The following is a 19,129-nucleotide window of genomic DNA, read 5'->3' on the forward strand; positions in this document are numbered from 1 at the left end:
CTAATTAAGTCACCAGATGGTGCAGAAAGATTACATTACATGCTGAGATTAAGGATCCAGTGAGAGGTGACCTCTGTATGTTTCAAAATGTTTTACAAGAATCCTACTACAACAGAAACCAAAACTGAATTTTTTATGTCAAGTATTTTCTATGATAAGCATCCTATGTACAAATAACAAATAAGGCAGTACATAACTAAAATCTATTTATAAACTTTTGTGTGTTAGGGCCCTGTCAGATTCATTCACAGACAGGCTTAGGTGTTTTAGAGTTGAAGGATCCCTTTGTATTTTATACCTGCACCCGGTATATGTCATGAGATTTTTGTTTGTTTTGGCTTTTGCATTTAAAAAACAAAATTATAATTCTGAAGTATGGGGAAAGAAGAAACAGAAAGCATATAAGAAACGAAGTATTTACAAACTGAGAATTATTTACTGGATTTACTTGAAAATATCTTTAAAATGATATGAATTGGTGGAAAATAAGCTTGAAATAGCTAACTACTCCCAGCAACACTACAGTTAATATTCACTATTACATTAGTTCTTTAAAATAAAGTAATTATCACCATGTTAGCATAGTAACCTGTAACTAAAAGGAAAGATATAATCACTTATTTTTTCTCCATCTGGACCTCTACATTTGCCATAATTCACATAAAATAATAACAAATAATAAGTCTCCTTAGTTTGCAAACTGCACTAGGTATCTTTAAATAAGCTACACCAAAAGTGATACTTCTTGGCTACATAACAATGAATACAAAAATGAGTCTCTCCATAAAATATTCACTCTATTGTATCCCATATTACAGAGGAGAAGAGAGCACAAGCAAGATTCCAAATGAAATCTGTTGCAAATCTCAGGTTCTTTATCCTCCTAGATTACAGTTCTCATAATAGCTCATTTTTTAAAGACTTGAAAGTTTACATCTGTAAGCGAGAGTGGTACTCTTAACTTTATCCTAAAAATAGTAATATGTTGCTCCATCCAAGGGTTTTTCTATGCCTACTCCCAGAAGTCAGTCAGTCAAACACTTCTCCCTGTTCCCTTCCCTACAGCAAGCAAGAAGTCAGCTCTCCAGCTGAAGAGATTATTTGGCAACAGTTATCAGAAGAAAATTTTTCATAGTCAATACATCTAGAGAGGAGCCTCTCTCAGTTTCTCTCAGTCACATCCAGGTTTTATTTCCTCCTCAGTCATTTGTTTACATGGCTGCTGTCTGCCTCATCACCCTCACTAGAATGCCAGCCCCACAAAGGCAGGGCTTTTCAGCTCGTCCCCAGTGCCCCTCACAGTACCAACAAATAGTAGATGCTCAATACACTAACGAATAAATAAAACCAACATGACAACCAAACCGGTGATTTTTCATCAGTCCATAAGTCTTCTAACAGGGAAATGAAGATATGTACATAAAATCGTTAAGTACATTAAAGCAATTTGGTCTCCAGTCCTGATGAATACTGATATTTATATAGTGTCCACTCCCCATGGCAGGAAACTTCTTCTCAAGGGAAGTCACTGGATATTATTACTACATATACTATAGGTAACATAAAACATGTTATGTTTTATATGTAATTTCTAGTATGAACCACAGTATATAAGAAGAGCTCAATAAATACTTAATAGAATAAGGTAATCTGCTGTTTCTTTCGCTTAAATTAATGTTAATTTTACTGATGTAAGTGAATGGGAAACAAAATATAACATCTTGTTACTAGCAGTTTATTTTTCTGCAAATATAATAATAAACTGAGTTTATGCCTATACAAATTGTTCTATGCTTAATTTCCTAAACATTCCACACTTCACAAAACATTTACTTTTCTCACTTTCTTAATACATAACTAGGACTCTAAGAGTTTCTATTCTTGCCCAAAACAAACAAACAAAATCTAAAATAATATCTTTAAAAGAAACATGAGACTTCTTTGCTTTAACAAATACTGCATTCTAGTAATCCAATGAATATTTGCTCATGCTGCAAAATAAAAAACATTGAGATACAAAAACAAATTTAAAATTAAGTACTTTTAAAAAAAGCATAGTTTTATTGACTCATAATCTAGTATAATTTCACTATCATATTAAAGTACTTTTTGCCAGGTGTGGTGGCTCACACCTGTAATCTCAGCACTTTGGGAGGCTGAGGCAAGAGGATCCCTTGTGGCTAGGAGTTCAAGACCAGCCTGGGCAACATAGCAAGACCCTGTCTCTACAAAAAGTAAAAAAAATAGCTAGGCATGGTGGTGCACGCCCATAGTCCCAGCTACTTGGGAGGCTGAGGCAGAAGGCTCAATTGAGCCCAGGAGTTTGAGGCTGCAGAGAGCTATGATCATACCACTGCACTTCAGTCTAGGGGACAGAGCAAGAACCTGTCTCTAAATGAATGTTAAAGAACCTGTCTTTAAAAAAGTACATTCTACATTTTCACAGATTGGGGCCTATAAAAATCAAATCACTTTTACTGATAAAGAGTATTTTTAATGTACTTACCCTGACTTCATTAACATTATTAGAATAATCCACACTCTGGCAAATATAGCTATATCCTGCATTATATGATCCCATGAATAACTGGAAAAAGAGTAGTAATATTTGTAGTAAAGTTTTAGTAAATACAGCATTAAAAATACAATTATATACAAAATGTAGCCTTTCAAATTATTTTAAAAGCAATATTTTCTTTAAAATTTCAAATGCATTAAAAAATTTCATGCATTCCAATTGCTAGAGGTTACTGTGCATTAATTTGTTCTATAATTAAAATATAAATTAAAAATCACATGTAACTTTTATACTGAATATTGACTCTATCTATTAAATACTTCACAGCATTAAGAGAAATTTTTACTGCTAGGACTCAGATTTTAAAGTTGTCCTTCCTTAATTGGTTTTTATGTTTGACGCAGAGTGGTTTGCATATAACAAATTAGGTACAGATATCCAAATAAATTAAAGTGTTTATGAAGTTGAGACTTGAGGCTAAGTTTTCAATTAAAGAAATATTTCTTTTTCGAAGAAGAGTTATTGTTTATTTTCCAGCATTACTAGTCAGTTCTCTGGGATCACACAGAATTTTAATGAGTCTCTTAGGGAACAAATTCTTTATACTTATGCAATTTAAAAAATGGCTGTGTCAATCTAGCCTTTAGGATTTCCTTTAAAAATGTCACGGAGAATTTGCTCGTGCCCAGAAAAGTATATAATGCTTAGTAACAACAGCTATATGGTAGTTAATTCATTTTAATTCCAGCCCCAAATACAACATTATATAAGAGGATTTACTTGAAATCGGCATATTTTGATCAGTTACCAAACCAGAAACTACTGAATAAGAATTATAAATAAATAGTTGCTACTGTTTACTGAGTGCTTAATACATGCCAAACATTATGCAAAAATTATTTTACTTAAATCTGATAATAACCCAAGATGGCAGGTATTTAAGTGGGGAAAACGAGGCTAAGAAAAGTCAAATAACTTTCAATGCCAGAACCACTAATAAGGGTTCTTTTAGAATCCAGTTGGTCTTATTTAGACTTCCATTTTAAACAACTGTCCTTTACTTCATGTTTAATTTTTTGGTTATTCAAAAGTGAAAATGTCAAAATGTACTTTTAGAGTAGCTAACAGTTATGTCTGGGTACAATATTACAATGATGGTTTTATACATTCTCATTTTTAAATTTCCAATAACCTTGGAAAATTATTAAAGTGATCTTAAAAACATACCTCTCTGAAGATAAAAAAGTTAAGCAAAACCATCCCAAAATTATAGATAATGAGCACTAGACGCATCTGAAAAGGTTCTCGGTCCTTCATCCATTTTGGACCCAGCCACACAAACAGGAGATAAAGAGTGCTTATACTTAGTGTAGGCCAAGGAGACTGCATCAGAGGCCAATCTTCCACACGCTTATCTATAGAGAAAACAAAATACCATAAAATTAATCAATAAATGTTTTATAAAACACACTTTCTAGGAAGCAAGATGTTTCAACTTAATTTCCGAATTTGACCAAATATGGATCACTGTCCTTTGAGTCCCAACAAAAAAATACGTGGTATAAAAACCAAAGAAACAATACGGAATCCTGCAAGTGGCTTTTGAAAATTATGCTTCATTACTTATGTTGTCACACATTATGTTTTACAGAGACCCTAGAGAACAAAAACAAGAAATAAAGCTCACTAAAAACAGAGGTGATTATCTTGGGATGAAAAGTTAATGAAAAGCTTCATACACAGAAAATAAATATCTTAAGGAAACATTTGTCTTCCATATTATACATGTGAAATTTCTCAGGGCAGCCTGGAGGCTGCTCTGTGTGTCCACTCCTAAAGCAGGCAAGAATTTAACTGGAGAGGTACAGGGTGATGGTAGCCGTTTGCTGATATCTAGAGACACTAAAGACAAGAGTACAGGGGCACTGAGAGATTAAGTTAGAGTTCATTACAATTCTATAATGTATTTAAACAGTCACCATGTTCAAGACATTTTCTAACTTTTCATTGAGAGCATGCACCTATTTTATTCCCACGAATAACTAACTTAAATGTTTTTCTCTAGAGCCGTAAGTCACATAACTTACATATGTGGAACTATATATAATGCAACACATTATTTTACTTAAAATGAATTGATGGTTTCCAGCTGCATCCATGTCCCTACAAAGGACGCAAACTCATCCTTTTTTATGGCTGCATAGTATTGCGTCCTTTGTAGGGACATGGATGCAGCTGGAAACCATCACTTCTTAGCAAACTATCCAGAACAGAAAACCAAAACACGGCTGTTCTCACTCATGAGGTGGGATGACCAGTGAGATCACTTGGCTCGGCGAAGGGGAACATCACGCACGGGGCCTACTCATGGGGAGGGGGGAAGGGGAGGAGTGAGGGATTGGATTGGGGAGTTTATACTGATATAACATGATGGGGAAATTGAATGGGTGCTGACGAGTTGATGGGTGCAGCCACACATGGCTAAGTATACTATGTACAACCTGCGTTATCTGCCATGTACCCTAGAACTTAGTATAATTAAAAAAAAAAAAAATAAATAAAATACTAAAATAAAATAAAATAAAATAAACAAAATGAATTGCTTGTCTAGCATATTCATATACACAACCATAAATCAAATTTTATAATGGAATGTTGCCCAAGTAAACATTTCTCAACAGATGATAATGAATATAGATGGGATTAACAAAAAATCTTTTAACACATTATAAAAATATGTTAATGTTAATTTTTATATTTCTCAAAGCTAAACAACAGTTATAGGTTGCAAATCTAATTTCTAGTTTATTCTTGGCAATGCGAAACATTTTTACGTCCTATTTTGAGGAAATAATGTATTTTAAAGTAGTAAAAGAAAATTCAAGTTCTTAGAACCAATCTAAATGAATTTAACTTAATTGTTGATTATAATAACTCCCTATTTAGACTGTCACTTTTACTAAAAGCTGTATATGCAAAATGCTTCTGGATTAGTGAACTAGGTATTAAAATATCTTACTTAAAAAAATTAATCTGTGTCTATATACTGTCAATAAGATACAAAATATAAAATATATACTGTCAATAAACAATAAGATACAAGATATAAAACACAATATTTAATCAAATAATTTGCAAAGTCAGGAAACAACACAACTACTATGGTTTTAATGAAATTAGAGTTGTTAAAAAGGTAAGCTATTGCTTGACGACCTGTGATATGGGGGAAAAAAAAAAGGTGATAATGACTTGAAAGAAAGACACATATGGGAACCAGGAAAACAGAAAAACTGATTGTATTTCATAGTTTTAAAGGGAGGTCTATTATTCATAGACATTATAGCTATATCACTCAAATCAAACACATTTCAGAGTTAAAAATAAACCAATATATTTGAACCACAGAGAGATAGTAAACCTCTCATAAGGAGGAAATGACTTAAAAGACGGCCCGGCTGACTTTTGTTAAAAAGGCATTGTGCCACTAAGGACTTATCAATGAGTGTTCACTTTTCTTAATGGCATTTTATCATTTTATGTTAACTATCATCCTATGACCGTATCTTTCTATGCTAAAGGCCCCCCATAAAACATGAGGTGTGCATCTACTTAGGCATTTCTTTTTCCATATTATAGAAAAAAAAGATTTAGACAAACCCCCTATATTATAGAAGAAACATTTAGACAAACTCCCTGTTCTAGGTCACAGAGAAGGAGTTGCTGTGGTATTCTGTTCTTTTCCACAAACTATAAGGCAGGTGCTGTTTTTCCTATGAGACTTACACAAAGAGCAAAAGTACTCTGATTAATGCCATACTCCACGTAACAAAGGAAGAAATTTGTGAGGAGATTTTAATTTCTAACATCACAGATTATCTTTCACCCTTATCTCATACAGAATTCCTATTCACTTCAAAGAAAGTTCTGAGTAGCGGGTACAAAAAAAAATTAAATAAACAGATCCAAAACTCTGCCAGAAATTAAGAGTAAATAAAAGTGCTCATTCTTTTTGATGTGTAGTGTGGTATGCTGTATCTGTATCATTCTCATTCAAAAGAGAAATTTAAAGAGAGGACTACCACAGGAGAGAGAGAAAGAGACATTAGTGAGAAGCTGAAGATCTTACAATATGAAACACTAATAGAGGCCAATAGGAGAGTAGAAACAGGAAATAACAGAGGAATCAGAGAAAGCACACAAGACCGTACCAGTAAGTAGACTGGATTCTATTTATTTATTTATTTGTTTATTTATTTATTTATTTTTAAGAGATGGCATCTCATTCTATTGTCCAGGCTAGAGGGCAGTGGTGCAAACATGGCTCAATGCAGCCTCCACCTTCAGGGCTCAAGTGATCCACCTGCCTCAGCCTCCTGAGTTGCTGGTGCCACAAATTAAGAGTAAATAAAAATGCTCATTCTTTTTTATACAAAGTGTGGTGCACTATATTGTTCTCTCATTCAACAGAGAATTTCCAAAAGAGAGAAGGAAACAGGCACTAGTAAGAAGCCACCATGACCAGTTGACTGGCTGAGTTCTAACACTGGCTGTGCTACTGTGCACAGGACCTTAGGTGCACAGTCTGTCTTCATTTCCTCCATCTACAAAACTGGATGGAAAGTAGGTGAACTAGATTAGTGTTTCTCCAGTTTCAATGAGAAAATGAATCACCAGGTTGGGGGCGGGGTGGGCATGGTAAAATGCAGATTTTGAGACAGTCTCAAAATCATTTTTACCCATGGTAAAAATGGGTCTGACATGCAGCCCATTCTTTTCTTTTCTTTTTTCTTTTTTGAGACAGAGTCTCGTTCTGTTGCCTAGGCTGGAGTAAAGTAGCATGATCTCTGTCCACTGCAGGCTCGGCCTCCTGAGCTCAAGCCATTCTCCCACCTCAGACTCCCAAATAACTGGTACTATAGGCACATGCCAACATATCCTACTAATTTTTGTATTTTTTGTAGAGACAGGATTTTGCCATGTTGCCCAGGCTGGTCTCAAACTCCTAAACTCAAGCAATCCATCCATCTTGGCCTCCCAAAGTGTTAGGATTACAGTCGTGAGCCACCATGCCCGGTCCATGCAGCCCATTTCTAAGAAGACTGCATTTTCCAGGAAGCTCTAACTGATGCTATGCCATTATTCCATGGACCATCCCCTTTTGAGCAGTAACAAACTAGATGATCATTTAGGTTTCTTTTAACTTCTGAAAATTGTTACTTTTAAAAATAATTATTAGGAAGAATAGACTAACAGTGAGGAAAACTGGATCAAGAAAATTTTAACTGGTCATGGGACGCATTTTGCATGGCCAAAGCACCTGCACATGTTACTATTCCATTACAGCACTCATTACACTGTCCAGTGACCTTCTTTTAAACTGTTTTCTCCCTGGAAAGAGGAGAATGAAAGACCCTCCCTGAAAGAGGGTCTTTCATTCTTGTATTGCAAGGCCTATCAAGGTAACTAAAAATATATTTGATGAATAAATAAAGAGCAGATAATGTTTTCACATTATTCCTCTATTCTCTATCCTTTCTGCCAAATCCAACCAAGGTTTTCTCAGTGTCCAAGAACCCTTCCTACAGCTTTTCCCAGATCCTCCTCTATGTTGGCCTAATAACTTTATCCTCAAGTCAACAACTCATCAACCCAGTATTTAGTGAATATGTGTGCTTTATAAAGTTCACGACCTTTTACTTCATTCCTTACTCCAGGGTAAAAAAGCAATACCCTCACTTCTTTGCCCAACAATGCAAGGCATGCATTCATTCAACAACCACTTAACAAATCCCTGTTTTCAGCCTATAAAAGGCCACATTTTACACCACACTCTTTTCAAATTAGCCCTTCTAGTTCGGAAGGGTCAGAGAGCTTTCAAAAATTCAGCCTCCGAGGATTATCATGGAAGCTGTAGTAACTATCAACCCCTAACCCACAGCACAACAATTCCCAACCTTTTAATAATATTTGGATGAAATTTCTCCATGTCTTTACATGTTATAATACTATACAAGTTATGTTTGTCTTTCTGCATGTATTTGCATTAATATTTCCTTTAGTGCTTCTGATGAGATGCAAATATTCTATATTTCTTTCATATGTTTCCTTTTCCATTAAAAAGGGCTGTGTCACAATAGTACCATACAATGATATGAAAATTCACCATTACTAACAGTTCCACCTAAGTTTTGAACCAAAAAAATGTTGGGGGACTAAAACAGTAAAGGAAAATCATGAATACTAATGCTTCATGTATTTTATGTAAACTTTAAATATATTAAATTATCCATATTTTCATTAACTCGAACGTTTAAATATATATATTAGTATTTTACAGCTAAATTAAAACCTCTAATTCATTTGGGCTATGTACTGAATCCAAACGTAGATTATACATATTAGAGTGACAGGAGATATATTTCTATTATGTTGTCAACATCCTAATCCTACACAGTTATCAGTGGGATTCGACGTCATGAATTCATTAGGAAAAAAGACTGAAAAACGTCTACTAAAATCCTACCTCTCTTACCACCACTGAAGTCAAACCCTGTCACCAAATAGTACAAAGATCCAAATACGTTTTATGCAGTATTCTTGGGATTTTCTCTTTAGAAAGTTTTGGTGGGATGGAGGGGGAAACAAAAATGATACAAATATAAATGGACTCTTGTCAACTTGTTTTATCAAATTACTTTCATATTTTATACTATTAATATGCTTATTAACATGTTTGTACCTTCATGTGTTAGTAAATTTGCTCTTATTTTGAGCCTATTTATTAACAATTTTAAGTCTTTCATGTTGTCAGGTAAACCTTTATCTAAAAGAGAATCATAAAATTTTAGATTTAGAAATGATCCCTTTATCTTAAAAATGAGATTCAGAGGTCGAGAGACTTGCCACTGCAGGTAAAGCAAAAGCCTCATTTAACCTAGCAGCTGTTGTAGGCACTACTCAATCACCATGTACTTTAATCTTAAGGGAGAAAATTTCCCATCGCTTTTTTCTGAATTATAGGTACAACGGACTCTCGCTCTGTCGCCCAGGCTGGAGTGGTGCAGTGGCCGGATCTCAGCTCACTGCAAGCTCCGCCTCCCGGGTTTACGCCATTCTCCTGCCTCAGCCTCCCGAGTAGCTGGGACTACAGGCGCCCGCCACCTCGCCCAGCTAGTTTTTTGTACTTTTTTAGTAGAGACTGGGTTTCACCGTGTTAGCCAAGATGGTCTCGATCTTCTGACCTTGTGATCCGCCCGTCTCAGCCTCCCAAAGTGCTGGGATTACAGGCTTGAGCCACGGCGCCCGGCAAAAATGCTATATTTTAAGATTGTTCTTTCAAGGGAAAGAAAATAAGAGAGACTTTCAAAAGTTCCTTCAATAGAAAGAATGACAAGAGTTACTCAAAGAAGCCAAGTCGTACCGTCATTAGGTGCTGCATCTGGCAGACCTGGATCATGAATACTTCAAAGCCATGACACCGAATAAGGGAAAAAGACTAAAGACTAAAGCCTGGAAAAGAGAAAGAGGCCTCAGCAAATACTAAGAGAACTTATGAGAAATCAGATTTAATCTCCATTTTCAGAGAGTAGAATTAGAACCAAGGTAAGTTATAGCAAAGTAAATTTCACCTCAATTTAGGAAATTTCTGACCAGTGGGTCTTCCCCTTTTGTACATAGAATGAGCTGTCTCCTTTGGTAATGGGTTTCCCATCCTAGCTTTGAATGAAATTTAAGCAAACCTAAAGCCAAATATTATAGCAAATTGAGCTCAGGAGCAAAAGTCTTTATTTTAAAAATGAGAATTACTATCTCCCTATCCTGTTCATTGCCAGCACAGCTCCCTGACCCAGGTTTCCATCATCTCTTGCATTCTAGTGGTCTCCAAGTCTGCCTGCCTGCCAGAATCACCCGAGGGAGCTCAGATCATAGTGTCCAGTCCCACCCGCAGAGATTTTGATTCAGTAGGTCTGGGGTAGGACCTGGGAATCTATGATTTTACACTTTAACCTTTGCAGACCCTTAGAGCATTAAAAAATAGCTTGTAATGAAAATATTTTGAGACTGATTTCTAAAGCTTCTGTCAAGTGGGACTGACTTGTTTAATGTGGTCAGCAATCATACAATTTTATCTTTATTAAAAGGCTACATAATAATTATATAACTATGCATGTTTGTCAAAATTCAAAAACTGTTCAGTAAAAGGAGTCAATTTTACTATTTGCATATTATTCCTTTATAAAAAATGAGGGGGCCGGGTGCAGTGGCTCATGCCTGCAATCCCAGTACTTTGGGAGGCCGAGGCAGGCGGATCACTTGAGGTCAGGAATTCAAGACCAGCCTGTCCAACATGGTAAAACCCTGTCTCTACTAAAAATACAAAAAAAAAAAAAATTAGCTGGGCGTAGTGGCGTGCACCTGTAATCCCAGCTACTCGGGAGGCTGAGGCAGGAGAATCACTTGAACCCGGGAGGCGGAGGTTGGAGTGAGCTACGATCACGCCACTGCACTCCAGCCTGGGTGACAGAGAGAGAGGGAGACTCCTTCTCCAAAAAAAAAAAAAAAAAAGAAAGAAAAATGAGGGGTCTACCTGAAATGGGGTTTCCCTTGAATACCTTCCACCAATAAGTTTTTATTCTTAATCTGATTTTTATCTTAAGATCACATAGCATGATGGAATAGAACAGACTCTGAAGTCAGATACTCCTCCTTTGGAGCGAAGTGATTTTGGCCAGATCACTTGGTCCCTGACCTCTCAGTGCTCAACTAGTAGAGGAAGAGACAGATATGAGAATTCAACTGCTATGCAGTGTGATGAGTGTAATGTCAGAGGACTGTCTTATGTACAGTGGTAGGACAGAAAAGGGGAGAAGGCAGGGTTTAAACACAGACATCTGAACTTTTTTTTCAAAGAAGAGGAATTTGCCAAGTAGACAGGGAGAAAAGTCTTTTTTCAGGGTGCAGAATTAGAAAGACCTATAAAAGTTCCCTTAGCACAATGATAAGAGATATGCAAATGAGAATATCTGAATACCCTGAAAGAACCGAATGTATAAACAGCCCAGAAGCAAGAAATAAAACAATTTGGAAACTAAGCAGACCTGATGGAGAGGATATATACAAAGGAAGAGGGCAGGAAATGACTGTGATGATCCCTTAAGTGGTCTTACAAACTACACTGAGGATGCTGGAATTTATCACGCAGATAATGAAGAAATATTTGCTTTGTTGTTGTTTGTTTGTTTGTTTTGAGACTGGGTCTGGCTCTGTTGCCCAGGCTAGAATGCAGTGGCATTATCTCAGCTCATTGCAGCCTCCACCTCCAGGGCTTAAGTGATTCTGGTGCCTTAGCCACCCAAATAGCTGGGACTACAGATGCATGCCAACATACCCAGCTAATTTTTGTGTTTTTTGTAAAGACAAGGTTTTGCCATGTTGCCCAGGTTGGTCTTGAACCCCTGAGCTCAAGCAACCCACCTACCTCAGCCTCCCAAAGTGCTGGGATTCCAGTCATGAGCCACCACACACAGCTGGTTTTGGCTTTTAAAAGATCATGGTAGAGGCAGTGGGGTGTGGACTGAGGGGAAGGGGATATGTCAAGAGGCAGGAAAACCAGCTGTATCAGTGGTTCTCAACACTTGTCTACTGCTAGACTACCCATGTAAGAATCATGTGCTTGTTAAAATTATAGATTCCCAGGTCCTACCCCAGACCTACTGAATCAAAATCTCTGCGGGTAGGACTGGACACCATGATCTGAGCTTCCCTGGGTGATTCTGACAGGCAGGCAGAGTTGGAGACCACTAGAATGCAAGAGATGATGGAAATCTGGGTCAGGGAGCTGTGCCAGCAATGAACAGGATAGGTAGGTATGAAAGTTTCAGGGGTGAAATCTACAGACTCCACGACTGTTGTGGATTCACTGAGAGAGGAGAGTCAAAGAAAAGTCCAGGATTACTCCCAGATTTCTGGGCTATCCGGCAACACAGATAGTGAAGTTATGATCCAGAACAGAGTAAAGGAAGAGCAAAAGATCTGGGAGAAACCGATCAGGTGGATATTGAACATCTTGCATCTGAGCTACCTGTGGGACACCTAGGTAGAGGCATCCAGTAGCCTCTGGTGCTGTGGAGGAACTGCCAGGGCTGTGGACACACAGAGGGGTCACTGGACGATGACAATCACACCAGAGTTTGAGGTTACAAGGGAAGGAGCATGTAGAGTGAGAGAATAACATGAAAAAGGAATGACTCTAAGGACAGTTGAAGATGAGTGGGTGAAATGGCAGCAAGTAAGCCAGAGAGGCAGGAGAAGAGAAAACCATGTCACAGAGACCAAGAAATTTCCAAAAGGAAAGGGTGCGGAACATAATCTACAGCTGGAGAACCAACTGTTGTTGCCTTTTCTTTTTTTAATGAGGAAATAGTTACTTCATAGGGTTAATATGTGATAACTAAACAAACCAAAGTTTGTGAAGCTTCCTAGCACACACGGACACCACGACGTCACGCATTCCCTTCTGCTACAGCCTATTCTCTCCCAACTTTACATCTTCACAGTGTGTCTCATGTCAGAGATAATCTGAGCCCTACCCCTTAAAAGTGAAGCCCCTCAATGTCTTCCAGGATTTTTCTTCTCAACCTATATTCTGAATATGGGCTCTCAAATCAGACTTACAAGCATTAGACTCCTCACTTACCAGCTGAATAAACCCAAGAAGTTACTTAGTGCCCCTGGCCTTATAGATGATAGTAGGGCCGTTGTGAGGAATAAAATAATATGTATACAGCATCTGACACACTGTCAAGAGTTCAATAATTTTTGGCATTTCATTGTTACTGACACTGATCAACCACTAAATCCTCCTCTGTCTTCAAAGAGAAGAGTTAAACCAAATTAAATAAAAATTACCATGAATAATTAAACTTAGAAGAGTTTATACTGAGAAGAAAAAAACGTTTTATGACAGACTCAGAAGACATTTTGTAATTCTGTATTTATTTGTTTAGGAGATAAAATACATAAAATTCTCACTCTGATTTAAAATTATTTAGAGAGGCTAATTTTAAACACTCTTTTCATGACAATATAAACCAGATTTTAATAAATAATAAAATGCCTGTAATCTAATAGTTTTCAACTAACTCAGGTAACTTCTACTTAATATATAAACAACTATAATTAATACAACAAATTATCAGTATTTTATTAAAGCAACTACCTTAAAACCTCTAATAAACCTATTTTTTTTCTAATTTCTTTTAAAGCTTTTTGCAACTCAGGAGCTCCACCAGTCAGAATGAACTATCTTCCCCAAGTAATCTAAGTTAGTAAAGTTTTACTATAATCTCCCAAAAGAAAAAATAGTACTTAAAAAATGTTTAGAACATCCAAACCCCTAGAAGAATTAAATAAAAGGTATACAAGAAAACAGTAGGAAATCATCTTAGATGATGGCAAGGGGAGTCACATGGAGCAGAGGCAGCTTGATACAGGGAGAGGGACAAGACATGAATTAAAAACCTAAATTCTAGCTCTCATTTATTTTCTAGCCCCATGACTATGAACCTGAAACTCAGAGCCACTATTTTCTCATATGTAAAGTGAAGGTGATAATAAGATTAACCAAATAATTGGCTCTTTTGATTCAGGTAAAATGAGCAACAGTTACTGATCAACATAATATGGTTCTAGAAGACATACAAAATTCCTGTTAGGATAAAAAATAATTAAATCTTCTATAAAATACATGCTATCATTTGATATTTACATTAATAACTTAAGCACGTTTAAAAATTCTTCTTTTTCCATAATAGTACATAGTAGTAGATTGCAAAACAAATTAGGAATACTCCATTCCCTTGTTATTCAAAGTAGAGTCCATGCACCAGCAGAAAAGCATCACCTGGAACCTTACAAGAAATGTAGAATCTCAGGCCTCACCCCAGAACTACTAAATCAGAATCTGCATTTTAATAAGATTCCACAGTGACTTAACACATTAAAGTCTAAGGAGCACTGCTCTGGTCTACTCAGAAATGTGAGCCTACTTTAATAAGTAATTAAGTCACAAAATAAAGTTGGCTTGATTTCTTCCTAGATTCTATCTGAATAAATCAGCAACTGCCTCATCTTCTAAAACCATCTATATTTGTTTAATCTACCATAAACAAAAGAACACAAGTCTAACAATCGCTAAATACTGAGCAGCTTCAGGAGTATATTCAAGACACCAAGAAGTCTATACTATATTATTCCCTAAAACTATCCATCCTTTAATTTGTTAAAACCAACAGTTGCAAATTAACTCCTTTTTTTTAAACATCTGGCTACTAATCACCACTAATATACTAAGTGATATTATTAAAAATCTATTTGCCTTTACTGATTACAAACAAAGGACACCTATTAGTATGTCACCCTGTACACTGCAAGTACCCCAAAGGGTAACTGTAGTCTTTTTCTTAAGGAAATAGTCAATGTCTTCCTCCATTTCTTACAAATGTCAGGAGGGCCAGTGCTACAGCCCTTATTCCTTGCTGTATCTCTGTAACAATGCCAGGTATGTAAGAGTCTTCAAAACATTTGTTAAAAGAAATTTTCAATGAAAACTGTAGATAACGGCTGTCAAGAAGAGTCTGGGAAAGAGCTTATCTCTAACAAAGGGAGTAAACTATATATACCTTAAAGGCGTCTCCTAGGCTCAAATCTAAACTGTGATGCTTAATAGATTCCTCAAGCCATGTCTATCATTGAGGTGAAAAAGGCAGAACTAGAATAGAAGGGCCTTTCAAATACAACTGGACAAACGAGGCAGGTAATGAACACTCTGAGATACACTCTAGAAATAAGCAGATTTTGAAGGTGGCAGGTGAAGAACAGTATGATCAGTTTCCTGTTTAGTCAGCATGATTAGCAGGGAAAATTTCTGTTCTAACCCCTATGTACTCAAAAAAGAGGATGGAAGTTTTGAGTTTGGAGGAGCACCTGGATGAATGGGAGGAAAGGGTAGCTTTTGCAGAATGCAGGGGTAGACAAGGCAGAGGCTGGGCTAAAAAGTGGCGAAGAAGTTAGAATGTGATGGGCAGACAGGAGGGAACAGAGACCTTCACCAGCAAAAGAGGGGAAAGCTGCAATGTCTCAAGGTATGAGAGAGCAGATGCCCTGAGAGTCATTCAGCACAGGGTTAAAACAAGATGTTTCCTCTAACTCAGTTCTATAACAGTTACCCAAGAGCCTGAAAGAATGCAGGACAGAGTCAAAAAGCAGAGGAAAAAAAGAATTTTCATTGCAAGTTTGCCTGAATAGAGATCATAATAATGGTAGAAAGTGAGAGAAATTACAAAATTTCCCAGAGCAAGCAAAAAATAAGAACAGATTCAGAAGCTGTAAAGAAGAAAAGACAGTAACACAGATGAGAGTATCAATGTGTGATTCAAGCTGAAGGCTGGTTATACTGGGATTTAATTTGACAGGGTTAGTATTAGATGAATCAGGTTCAGGGAAAGTCAGTTTACTCACCTGGAAAATGGGGATAATAACAGTACCTAGCCCAAAGGAATATGAGGACTAAATGTGATAATACATATAAAGCACTGGACACAGTGCCTGACACTTAGTAAGAATCCAATAAATGTTCACTGTTATTACTGGGCAATAAAATGGTATTTATTGAATAAGTAAGTAGGTTATGCTGCATTATAAAAAGGTCACTGTTGGGAAGGAGAAAGATCTTGATCCTATTCCAGTTCTGTTACTTTCTAGCTATGTAGCTTTGAGTCTACTTCTTCATCTACAGATGGTTAAATAATATCTAACTTATAGAGATGATCTGAAGATTAAATATAAGGTATATAAAATGCAGTACTACAGCATCTCAAAATGGTCCTATACTAAATGCTCAATAAATGGTAGTGAGTTTCATCATGTGCAGATGATATCTGGTTTCAAACTCCTGACCTCAAATGATTCACCCGCCTCGGCCTCCCAAAGTGCTAGGATTACAGGCGTGAGCCACCACACCCAAGTGCAGATGATGTCTAAATTCATGACTTCAGAAAATGGCCTATTCACAAAAGCCAGTTCATAAGGGAAAAGGAGACAATTTCAAGGGGGAAAATATATCTCGAGAGAGAGCTGAAGAATGCTGCCTCATTTCCTGGAAGCCAAGATCAGAATACAAGTAGTTTCCTTCTCTCCCTGTTTCCAAATTTTGCTAGGCTTCTCAGAAAAAGTAGTCATAAAACTTAACCTGGGAGTTCCAAGTTCAAACATCCACCCAGGGCTGCCAATGAACTCAAAGCTTTAAGAAAATTGAAATGGTGTTTCCCTTTAGGAAAAAAGATGGAAGATACCATTAGAGTGTGTGAGTTAATGGGAACTTTAGCCAAAAGCTTCCCTTGACTCTAACAGTTCTATAAGGTGAATAGTCACTGGGTAAAATACTGTTAGTCCTGAATGAATTTCATTATCCTTTCACTAACAAGTTTCTAGCTCTTGTATTACGCAATTTGGCAAATACTTTCATAATTCACTTTGAATACACTTTTTTTAAACAATCCTACGCCATCATATGGAAGTTAACCATCTTCTCAGGCTAAATATCACATTTTGTATTCTACATATATTCACATATTTGTGTATGTATATAGTATATGAATAAATATCACTTTGTAGTTTAATCTCATACACCAGCCTTTATAGCACCTTTGAATATTTAGATGTCTTTCTTTAGATGATCTCTGGTAATATTATGACTGTGTTCAGATTTAGTATTCTAAACAGTGATACTTTGTAGATAACAGTAAAAAAAAAAAAAAAGAAAGGTAAAATAAAAGAGAAACATAGATTACAGGCCTGGTTATTTCTTTCTTGCTTGGCTAGTGTGATGGGAAGACAAGGGCACTTGGCTAGGGACAAAACAACCAGTGCACACTCATTTGCACTATAATGACCACCTACAAAAGTTACTTAACTTCTGTAAATCTCAAGGACTTCTAAATATATGGAAAAATGCCTTCAAGGCCTATCTCCCAGAGTTATTGTGAAGTTCTTGGCAAAACTATAAAGCAAAACACAAAGCTAAAGTTTTCTTTCTTGTTATTTGCTACTTTCTAGCCACTTGGATTTTTTTAAGCCAACAGCTATATAGTATCTTTATAAAGTCATTTTACTTTAACCTGAAAAAATAAAGAAGAATTGACTGTTTTACCATTGAGCACTGAAGAGATCATTTCTACAGGTGCTAATGTATTAATTTTACAATATATGAAATTCTTGCATTGTGGTTAAAAAAAAGCACATAACATAAAATATACCATCTTAATCATTTTTAAGTGTACAGTCCAGTAGCATTAAGCATATCTACGTTGTTGTGAATCTCTGGACCTTTTCTATCTTGAAAAACTGAAACTTTATACCCATTAAACAAGTCTTCAGTTCCCCTTCTCCCCAGGCCCTAACAAACATCTTTCTATTCTCTGTTTCTATTAATTTGACTTTATTTATTTATTTATTTATTTATTGGGCCAGGATCTTACTCTGTCACCCAGGCTGGAGTGCAGTGGCACAATTATGGTTCACTGAAGCCTTCACCTCTCAGGTTCAAGTGATCCTCCTCCCTCAGCCTTCTCAATAGCTGAGACTAGAGGCATATGGCACCAAGCCCGGCTAATTTTTAATATTTTTTTGTTGCCCATGTTGGTCTTGAACTCCTGGGCTCAAGTGATCCTTGAGCCTTCACCTCCCAAAGTGCTAGGATAATAGGCATGAGCCAGTGGGCCCAGCCTGAATTTGACTACTTTAGAGGGTCCATACAAGTGGAACCATAATGCCACATACATAATTATCTTTTTGTGACTGGACTATTTCACTTAGTATACAAGGTTCAACTATGTTGTAGCACATGTCAGAATTTCTTTCCTTTTTAAGGCTGAATAATATTCCATTGTATGTATATACCACGTTGTGTTTATCCATTTATCCATCAATGGACATCTGGGTCGTTTCCAACTCTTAACTACTGTGAATAATGCTGCTATGTACATGAGTGTGAAAATATATAAAATTAGTTAAAACACACATCTGTGCTCAAGTTTTGTTTGATAAGTGAAGAAAAATGAAAACAGAAAAGTTTGCTCCTTGGAATTCTGCAGTTCAAAATCACAAATGCTTTTATGTGATTATACCTGACAGTGAGTAACTGATTCCCTCAATGGATTAATGCAATTGTCTTTCAAATTCCAAAAATTTTACTCTAATACAATATAATCATAAATAAGACATCATACTAAGGTATTTGTTTACAAATAATATTTCATGAAGAAAATATATGAGAAAAGATTTTAAAATTTGTATTTTGATTAATGAACATACTGATACCAAAACCACTTAGTTTCTTTTGTTTTCTCTTCTGTAAGACCTATATATTTTATCAATTTCACAAAATCTTAAGCCATACTTCCAAACTTAAGTAAAAAATGCTCATATATAAAGTGTTTATAATAGAAAATCATTTGCAATGATGTATGTTAAAATTTCATATTTTCTATTGGAAAAATACGAAGACTGAATTTAGACTGATATCTAGGCTGCTGTTTTAGGAGCTGTTATAAG

At 36.2% G+C, this 19,129-nt stretch overlaps 1 protein-coding gene across 1 annotated transcript in view; it reads right to left on the minus strand.

Moving 5' to 3' along the window:
- Positions 1-19,129, minus strand: part of ELOVL4 (ELOVL fatty acid elongase 4) — a 33,701-nt gene that overhangs the window by 7,635 nt on the left and 6,937 nt on the right. The window contains exons 2-3 of the mRNA XM_017847910.1: positions 3,746-3,933; positions 2,507-2,587 (exon numbers count right to left, since the gene is read on the minus strand). Of these exons, the coding sequence (XP_017703399.1) occupies positions 2,507-2,587; positions 3,746-3,933 (269 nt within the window). The remainder of the gene's footprint in view (positions 1-2,506; positions 2,588-3,745; positions 3,934-19,129) is intronic.

The sequence above is a fragment of the Rhinopithecus bieti genome, unplaced genomic scaffold, assembly GCF_001698545.2.
Source record: "Rhinopithecus bieti isolate Rb0 unplaced genomic scaffold, ASM169854v2 scaffold_30463, whole genome shotgun sequence".
NCBI lineage: Eukaryota > Metazoa > Chordata > Mammalia > Primates > Cercopithecidae > Rhinopithecus > Rhinopithecus bieti.